This window comes from Epinephelus moara, chromosome 17 (assembly GCF_006386435.1).
Source record: "Epinephelus moara isolate mb chromosome 17, YSFRI_EMoa_1.0, whole genome shotgun sequence".
Classification (NCBI taxonomy): domain Eukaryota; kingdom Metazoa; phylum Chordata; class Actinopteri; order Perciformes; family Serranidae; genus Epinephelus; species Epinephelus moara.
This window is the reverse complement of record NC_065522.1, coordinates 31,425,237-31,435,758: the sequence shown is the minus strand read 5'-3', so window position 1 is coordinate 31,435,758 and position 10,522 is coordinate 31,425,237. Positions and strand designations below refer to the sequence as shown.

General features: G+C 41.8%; 1 protein-coding gene across 1 annotated transcript in view; it reads right to left on the bottom strand.

Annotated features, from left to right (window-relative positions):
- Positions 1-10,522, bottom strand: part of LOC126404301 (zinc finger protein 501-like) — an 87,235-nt gene that overhangs the window by 9,720 nt on the left and 66,993 nt on the right. Inside the window, exon 2 of the mRNA XM_050067450.1 lies at positions 5,044-7,336. Coding sequence (XP_049923407.1) covers positions 6,179-7,336 — 1,158 coding nt within the window. The 3' untranslated portion in view covers positions 5,044-6,178. Of the gene's footprint in view, positions 7,337-10,522 lie in introns of the transcript that reaches the window.

The following is a 10,522-nucleotide window of genomic DNA, read 5'->3' as shown; positions in this document are numbered from 1 at the left end:
GGACAAACTGGAACACATAGGGGTGGCTAATCACCTCACATCCTGGATTCTGGACTACCTCACGGACCGGCCGCAGTATGTCAGGACCCAGGATTGTGTATCGGACTTGGTTGTCTGCAGTACGGGGGCCCTGCAGGGGATGGTGCTGGCACCGTTCCTCTTCACCCTCTACACTGCAGACTTTTCACACGACACCCCCACCTGTCATCCGCAGAAGTTCTCTGACGACTCTGCCATCGTTGGCCTCAGCACAGATGGGGACGACAGGGAGTACAGAGAACTGAACCAGGACTTTGTGGACTGGTGCCTGAGGAACCACCTTCAGATCAAAGCGGGTAAAACCAAAGAGCTGGTGGTGGACTTCCGCTTATAAGTACCTGGGTGTTCATCTTAACAATAAACTGGACTGGACTAATCACATAACAGCACTATACAGGAAAGGCCAAAGCAGACTCTACCTGCTGAGGCGGCTCAGGTCTTTTGGAGTGCAGGGGGTGCTCCTGAGACCTTCTTTGACACTGTGGTGGCAACAGCCATCTCTTACGGAGTGATCTGCTGGGGCAGCAGTGTCTCGGCCGCAGATAGGAAGAGACTGGACAAGCTGATCAAGAAGGCCAGCTCTGTCCTGGGATGCTCTCTGGACTCTGTGCAGGTGGTGGGAGAAAGGAGGACGACAGCCAAGCTGTCATCTCTGAGGACTAATGACTCCCATCCTCTGCAGGAGGAGATAAAAGCTCTGGAGAGCTCCTTCAGCGATAGACTGATTCACCCAAAGTGTGTGAAGGAACGCTATCGCAGGTCCTTCCTGCCTGCTGCTGTCAGGCTTCACAACCAGCACTGCTCACAGTAAACTGCACAGACTCTTATAAACACCACTATGAGCATTGCTGTCCCCCATGTTGTTGTTTATTTGCACATTCAATATTCACTTTGCACTAAATATGTTCACTTTAACACATTGTTCATTTTTTATCCACTGCTCATTATTGTTATTTATTGCTGTTTTCTGTATTTTTTGTACTTTTTTGCATGTCTAGTGTTTTTAAGTTTTTAAATATTGACATCTTTAATCTGACTCTTTCCCCTGACTGCTGTAACACTGGAATTTCTCAATTATGGGATCAATAAAGGTGTATCTTATCTTATCTTATCTTATCTTATCCTCCACATTTAATAATGACCTCATGTACTCAGTCACTCACCTATAATCCTTTCTATTAGGGATATACCATAATATTGGCACATCATCAGTGTTGACCGATATCTTTAAAATGAACTATCAGAATCAGCCAACGTGCTTTTTCTTATTCTGCACAATGAATGAATATTACATTAAAGTATTGTATTTAGTGTCTGCATCTGCTGGTGGGCCATCATGATAAGAGTATACATGCTTAATATGATGTTTATTCCACTACAGAAGAGACCTGATGATCCCCTAAAATAAGTGGGGAAAAAGTGGATATATCGATATTGGTATTGGCCAAATAAGCTGTTTTATATTGGCATGTTGGATATTGGCGAAAAATCCAATATGGTGTATCCCTACTTTTTATTTTATCTACAATAAATTATTCATTTTATCATCATATGGTCTGATGTAATCTTTTTTTTTTTTTTGCTAATTTTTATCGTATCCACACATAATCATCTCTTCCACATTCTATTTGTTGAAGTTGTCAGATAACCAGATAAAACCTTAACCTCTGTTTCTGTCTGAGCCAACGAGACAAACTTTCATGTGTTTGCTGCCGTGTCAGCCACCGTCCAGAGAGACGACAATGATCTGTCACCCACCCCCAAAAAAGCCTCTCAGAATCTGGAGAGTTCACACAAGTCGCCTAAACTGATGTGACAAAAACACATCTGCTGAAAAAAGCGAGGTGTTTGCACTCCTGAATTCAGCACCAAAAAGTGTCAGTGAAACTGTGGAGCTGATCCTGAGGAGCGTCTGAGCTTTAGTAGTGAGACTGTGACAGGAGCAAAGACCAACACCAGGAGCTTTAATCCCACTGCAGAGTCTACAAACTATTTTTATTAAAGGCTGAACTCATCTGATGATATGGACATTACAATCCTCCACACAGAAACAAATAGGCTTCAACTCAACTTCTGTCTCTGTACCTCCAACAAGAGTCAAAAAGAAGAAGAGCTCCGCCCTGCTGAGCCTGATGTCATCAACAGGAGCAAACAGTCTGAGCTGGAAACCTGAACATTGTGGAGGGGTTTTCATGTCCCTGTGATACTGGGAGCTGTGGTAAGTAAGTAAGTAAGTAAGTACGTAAGTACGTAAGTACGTACGTAAGTAAAACTTAATTCATACAGCACCTTTTTTAACGCAGGTTACAAAGTGCTTTACATTGACATTGGGACACAAAGAAAAGAGGGCCCCACGACCATAAAAGACACAGCTTCTATTTATCTATTTTCATTTAGCTGATAAAAGTTGACAGACATCCAGTTCTTTATCGCAACTAAACAGTTGTGGAGAGTGTTGAGGTTTCTAAGATCATCTGGCTTTACTGAAAAATGTGTCAAAAGAGTGTCATCAGCATAGCAATGATAGGATATACAACCAAAACTACTGATTATCTGGCCCAAGGGAAGCATATACAATGAAAAAAGAATGGGACCAAGGATTGAGCCCTGGGGCACCCCATGTAACAGTGGAGTGGATGAGGACACATAGTTACCTATGGAGACAGAAAAACATCTATTTGACAAATATGACCTGAACCATTGTAGAGCTTTCCCTGAGATACCAACATATGTATTCAGTCGGCTGATGAGGATGGAGTGATCAGTGATGTCAAAAGCAGCGCTCAAGTCCAGTAAGACCAAGATGGAGAGTTCCCCTTTATCAGCCTGCGTAAGGATGTCATTCATGACTTGTAACAGAGCAGTTTCAGTACTGTGGTTTTGATGAAAACCAGATTGAAATTTATCAAAGATATTACTTCCTTCAACAACTTGGAGAAGCTGCTCAGCAACCACTTTTTCCAGTATTTTGGAAATGAAAGACAATTTTGAGATGGGTCTGAAATTGTTCAAAACGGCTGGATCAAGGCCAGGTTTTTTTTCGGAGTGGCGGGACACCAGCTGTCTTAAATTGATCAGGGACAGAACCAGAGGTGAGGGATATGTTTAGAATAGTGAGTACAGCAGGGCCAATGACAGGAAGGACCTCTAAAAAGAAGTTGGAAGAATTTGATATGGTGATTATATAAATCAGATTAATAGATGAGAAATTTGAGGCAGACTGGTTATTAAAAATGCGTGAACATACTGGTCACTTCTGACTTGGAGCAGTTGCCTGGGTGTAGGAGTCAAATTTGTGATTTGTGATCAGAGACAAGACCAATCAGTGAGAGGGAGTTAATTGTCAGGCCAAGAGTAAAAACAAGGTCAAGGAGGTGCCCAGCCGTTGCTCCTGGCCAGTTCTTGAGAGGCAAAGTGGTCCAAGGGGAGGGGCCAGACTAACAGTGAGTCAACAGACCCTGATTGATCAGACCAGAGGGGTATTCCAGGTAGGAGGTTCAACAAACTCTAAGTCTAACCCTGAACTCTGAGTTGATTTACCCTGAGATGGGAAACTCTGAGTTACCGGTTCCAGAACAGCTGATTCGAGTTAGTTCAGTCAACTCTGAGTATGTTCACTCTGAGTTAAGCCGACAATAAAAAGCCATCATCAACGGAGCTCCGACTCCACGATTCACCATGGCAACAGGTAAATAAAAGACAGCGCCTCCATTTTAATCCAGTGGATGTAGAGATATTAATGCATGTGTAGCAGACGGTGCACGTTTATCTTTAAAAGAAGAGCCTGAGTCAGAGCGAGGAAAGTGTAAATAAGTTAACCATAAAGTTAATAAAAAAGTTTTATTCAGTGTTGTCCGTTTATTCATCATTTATCAGACTTACATTTCCTTAATGAAGATAAAGTGGTGGAATCTGACTGTGTATCAGGCTGTAGATACATTACATTATATTAATAATATATAATAATATATTTGTTCAGATTTAATCTGATGGGGAAAAACACAGGAGGCAGCAACTGAAAAATAGGAAGATTTAAAACATATAGGCTAGGCTATAGATCAAAGACATAAAGACATGACTGTAAACTCACAGTCTGACCCAGTAATAATATGTTTGGTGATTTGCACTTGAAAAGACGTTGAGGTTAAAATACAGTAGATTTTAAAATGTTGGACATCTATTTGTATCTTGACTCAACAGCATTCAGTGACTTTATTTCAGCTACAAATGTAGTAAATTTAAAGACACTGAAATGCTGCACCATTGCTCACTCAGAAATATTAACATATAATCCCCAATATTAGGCTATAGGAATTATGTTCCATCAGTGCGACCAATGACATCAGTGATAGAGATCATTAGTCATTGATACTACGTGTCTAAAGCTTCATACCGATTTTTAAAATGTAAATAATTAGACCTACACATTATGTGCAATAAACACTTGGGAGCTGCTCTAACAGACTGACAGTCTGATCCTTGTGCACAGTGTTATAAGAGCTGCTCTAACAGACTGACAGTCTGATCCTTGTGCACAGTGTTATAAAAATAATAAATATAAAAGGGACAGAGGTTTGATTCTGAGCTGAGGGTGAATTCTCGCTGTGTAATATTTGAATGTAAAGACAAAAACCAATGTCCAAAGAAATGATTGATGTGCATAAACTCAGTAACTTAAGACAATCCTGAGTAACAAACTAATATCCAGCAGGATTTAGACTGTGACAGACGGTAAATCTCCGCTAATGAATGCGCTTCGATACAAGCTTTGACACGGACTGAATGAATGAGGAAATGAAACAGCGTGTAAGAGGGAGGAGACAGAGAAAAACTCAGGGTTTATTGAAGAAAACCTGTCAGCGAGCAGGTTATGTTCAGAGTCAGTTGCCAGAGTTTGATTTGCATCTCTTTCTGGAACTGAAAACCCAGAGCTTCCCTCATTTCAGGGTTAACATACTCAGAGTTTTCACTAAACGCGTTTTCTGGAATACCCCTCTGGAGCACCTCGCCATGACAACACAAACAGAGCCCCCTTCTGGAGGCAGGCTAGAGAGGGAAGCTCCACACAGGACCAAAAATCAGTCAAGTCACTAAACATTTCATTCAGCATGTTGAGTCAGCGTCTGAGACTGCAGAGCCTGTCTGTGATAGAGGTCTCAGGCTGATGCAAATACTTTGATCACAGCCATGGTAAGAGGCATCAATATCAGTTTTCAAATGCTTATTTGGTCAATCAGCCTATATATATCTACATGGACTTGACTCATGGGGCTCGGTGGGGCACAGTCCCAAAGATCAACATGGAGTCACCATGTGGTCAGTGTACAGAAATTGCTCAACTTCAGCAAACACTGAAATGAAGAGACTCGGAGAACCACGGAGAAAAGTTACAGCCAAGGAGATTACTTTAATTCCAAAGTACAACTCAACAATACAGGTCGTAGAAGACAGCGGACACAGCAGAAACAGCCCCGCTCATACAACTTCCAAAAACCTTTATACTATCGGAGTGAGTGAGCATCTGTTCGTTTGTGTGCATGCGTGTGCGTGTGTGTGTGTGTCCATGTGCAGACGTGCCTGGGTCTGGGACCTGACCGTTCTGCCAAGTTTGATTTCCTGGAAGTGATCCTACAAGAACTACTCAATATATCAAAAACAACTCCTAAAAGCAGTCCTTCCCAGTAACTCCAAAGTACAACAACTCGACAGTATTCAAAAACAACTTCTTATAAGGAGTCCTTCCTATTGCGAAATCTGACATCTGGTCAACTGTTTCTAAGACCTTTTGCAACTGACATTATTTTCACATTTGATATAGAACAATACATTATCTGCCTCTACATCAGCTCTCACACATGGGAGTCCTACAGGGAGGAATCTGGTGGTCCAACATAGGGTTACAGTTGAAATAAAACAGATAAAACTAATCAAAGACAAAAGTAAGATATCAACACAGCTATCAGGGCATGGGGAGGAAGCAGTAGGAAGATGTTTGCCTGGCCCTGAAAATGTCCAAAAACACATTTGTGGGCTTTAATGTCACTACCAACATTGGTCACATCAGGACTGGTTCTCTCTGATGTGAACACATTGGTGGATTTCTAAATCTGTCATACCGTTCAATAAAAGCTTTCTCCCACTAGTCACAGCTGTACGGGTTCTCTCCTGCATGCCGGCATTGGTGGGTTCTCAAAGTACTGCACCGGGCAAATAATCTTCCACATTGGTCACACCAGTACGGTTTCTCTCCTGTGTGAATACGTTGGTGGCTTATTAAGACCCCTGACTGTGCAAAGGCTTTGCCACATTGATCACAGCTGTATGGTTTCTCTCCTGTGTGAATACGTTGGTGGCTTATTAAGACCCCTGACCGTGCAAAGGCTTTGTCACATTGATCACAGCTGTACGGCTTCTCTCCTGTGTGAATACGTTGGTGGCGTTTTAAGACTCCTGACAGTGCAAAGGCTTTGCCACATTGATCACAGCTGTACGGTTTCTCTCCTGTGTGAATGCGTTGGTGGCTTTTTAAGGCCTCTGACCGTGCAAAGGCTTTGCCACATTGATCACAGTTGTACGGTTTCTTTCCTGTGTGAATGCGTTGGTGGCTTTTTAAGGCCCCTGATTGTGCAAAGGCTTTGCCACATTGTTCACAGCTGTACGGTTTCTCACCAGTGTGAATATGTTTATGAGATATTAAGTTTCCTATTTGGGAAAACCTTTTCCCACATTGGTCGCACCTGTATGGTTTCTCTCCTGTGTGACTGCGTTGATGGGTTTTCAAGTGATCTAACTGTGTGAAAGCTTTGCCACATTGATTACAGCTGTATGGTTTCTCACCATTGTGAATACGTTGATGAGATATTAAGTTTCCTATTTGAGAAAACCTTTTTCCACATTGGTCGCACCCGTATGGTTTCTCTCCTGTGTGACTGCGTTGATGGGTTTTCAAGTTACTTGAGCATGTGAAAGCTTTGCCACATTGATCACAGCTGTATGGCTTCTCTCCTGTGTGAATTCTTTGGTGAGTTTCAAGGGACGTTTGTTGCGAAAAAGTTTTTTTTGAGCTCCCTGACTCTGTGAAATCCTTCCCACTTTGGAAAAAACTGGACAGTTCCCCTTCAATGTGAATGCGTTGATGGGCTTTGAGGGCACTGCAGCGCAAAAATGTTTTCTCACATTGGTCGCAGCTGTATGGTTTCTCTCCAGTTTGAACTCTTTGATGAATTTTTAAAGATCCAGATGTTGTGAAGGATTTGTCACGGTGGTGACGTATATGTTCCTCTCTTCCTCTCTGTTCCTATAGCAACAAACAGAAAAAGAGTTCATGAGTTGTCACGGTGCAGCGAGCCAACTAAAACCATAAATAACATTTAAAGCATGTCTGCCAAACATAACCCACAATGTCTGACTAATGCATTACCACCAACAAATGTTATGATAAATAACTTACAGAATAGTTTTTAATTAGGTTTTGACTTTTTGATAGGAATTGATACCAATACTACTTATCAATGTGACTCTCACTGATACTTCTCTCCATAATTTAGTGGTTTAGTGGTTTTGGGTTGGACCTGAGATTCTTGACTTGTGCTCATGTCTCCCCCATGACTGTGCAGGCTAACCGCCACACCAAAGTCTTTTCTCATTTTCTTTAAATATTTATCAGTTACTTTTCATAACCCACACAAACCATTTGTCATAAATCAGACCAGACTGCTGTCATTGACTTAACAATGGCAGCATCTACAAACCCGACACAGTGGGTGGCGCTACATGTACCTTTAAACTTGCTTTGCAAGCCGCAAATATGATTGATAGATTGATTGATTATTTTTTATTTACGTGTCATGCACAAAGTGCCCAACCCTCATGGGTTTATAAGACACCAAAAAAAAAAAAAGTACAGTTGCAGTGTACATTATTATTATTATTTTTTTTTTTTTATTTTTTTTTTTTTCCTTTCATTTCATACATAATTACAGCCCCTTTTATGGCTCAGACTTAAACAGAATATTCTGCCTTCTCTCCCATGCTTTACAAATAAAATCTGCAACAAAAAAGATTCCCTTTCTAAAACACAACTCAAGCTTCTCATACTCGTCCAGCCAAAAGAAATCAGCATAAATAGAGGACATTTTAATAAAAAGTACATCCCTCAAGTCCTCATAAACAAGACAGTAAAACAGAAAATGGACCTCACTCTCAATTTCACCGAGCTCACACACCTGACAAAGTCTGTCCTCCTCTGGAATGGCATTAAACCTGCCGGTCTCTAAAGCCAAGGGTAATGTTCCTGAACGTAACTGTGCACATAATGATCTTTGTCTTTTGTTTAAATTATACTTCACATACATTTCAACATCATAACAGTTTTTTATGAGACAGTAAGTTCGTAATTTTGGTTTATACCATATATCGACAGACCACTTTTCCTTATACTTGAGAAACATATTATTCTTTAACTCCTGAATATTACACAGTAACCTGTTATGAAAGATAAATGAAAAATCATTCAAATTAAATAAGGATTTCATCTCGTTAGCCCAGGGATGACCATGTAAAATGTCCCAAATAAAAATCTTTTTAGTGAGTCTCTGATCTGACATCCTTACAAGTCTATTCCACAGTCGAAGCATTTCACATTTATGTCTGATGTTTGGAGGTTCCCATCCCATAAACACAGAGAAGAACAACAACAACTGCAGCACGCTGTCTATAGGGTAAAACGCGTTGCAGTGTGGATGTCTTTCACAGTTTCAGAGGAAGACAACAGGATTACACCGAGGGTCTGATGTCTGACCACCGACAACCCCCAGATCAACAAACTCCCTGGAACCAGTGAACAGGTTATGCAGGGTACGATATTAACAGTTGCCCGAATGCCCGGGGCAAGTAAAAATAGCCGGCGGGCCAGCAGACCCTGCGCAGACATGCCCGATCGGGCAAGTAGCACCGACTCGGACACACACACACACATACCAGACAGCCTCTCAGTCCTTACCCGCTAACGTTAGCTCATGTACAACACAGTTACCACACAGAAAGGGAAAGATGTTTTAAATGCGGACACGGAGAGCAGAGCGATAGATAAGAACAGCATGCTGCCTGCTCTCATGGGACAAAGATCCGCTGAGAAGAAAGACGGTTCACTCTGCTCTGTCGCCAGGAACAAACTGGGAGGCAAAGATCCTCTCTGAGGAAAAGGGTTCACCAAAACGTTTTTTTGTTTTTTTTCTTTTAATAAATTGAACACACATTAAAGAACATACAAGATCCTGTAGAGAATTAATACACATAATACAATACAATAAACATTGTCAAATTAAATGGAGGAAGAAGATTTTTTTAAAGGCAAATTAAATATTGGCGATTTATGTAAAAATATACATAGAGACATATAAATAATTATATAATTAAAGATATGTAGGCTATGTTAGGTGAATACTGTAACCCGGGGAAAAAAAACCCTTATTAATTTATCCCCTTTTCTCTCAAAACGTGAAATATTACGTGATGCCGTGCGTCATCATGTCACGTCGTTACGCCGTCATGTCACAGAGCGGCAGGTAACGTAACTCAGTTGTGGCTGCTGCCAGTAGTAGCAAGAGGAGCACGCTGGGGAAATGTTTGCTGCAGGAGCCGACTACCGGAGCCGCTGAGCGTCTGAATCGGAGCCATATGCCGATTGAATCACGGAATTGGCCAGGTTGATGGCGAGCTAAGAGTCTAGCCTGGGCACAAAGCCTGAAGACTGTGCCGGGAAGGAATCAACTGAACCTCCACTGCTCTAGTCGGGCTGGTAGGAGGCTCTTTTGTGCAGCCGCTCCTCTTCCTAACTTTTGCCCCCTTGCAACTCACTAATGGCCCATACATCCACCACACACATTCACCCCCCAATACGGACCTTTTCCCCCCTTCCATTGGACACTCCACAGTTGGGCCGTTGTACTGTGGTTGTGCCTTGCCATTACAGGCGAAGCTTGAACTCCCTTTCTGGGCAATTATGGATCATCTGTGCGCTGCAAAGTCATTTAATGTCGAATGATAAAATGAACTGTATATATTGTGTTTTCCTATGAATGGCCATTCGTATTCTTATTCTATTCATTGCTGTTAATATTTAATGTGTTTATGGTTCACAATTATATGGTGTTGCTAAACCTAAACTGTGTTCAGTTTCTCACTCTCCACTCCTAGAGTCCAACCTAGTCTTCTGAACCTAGCCCAAATAATAACTGTGTAGTATCTGTTAGCACCTAAACTGTGCTTAATAGGGTAGCGTGCATGTTACAATACTCCTGTCAGTGACCCTGACCACTGGCATTGGCAAAAGAACTGGAGTTGGTCCCCGGACGCTGCACTGCGGCTGCCCACTGCTCCCAGTGTATACAGTAGGATGGGTCAAATGCAGAGGTCAAATTTCGTTTCAATGTACATAATGTGCTGAGAAAGGACAATAAAGAATCTTCTTCTAATAATAATT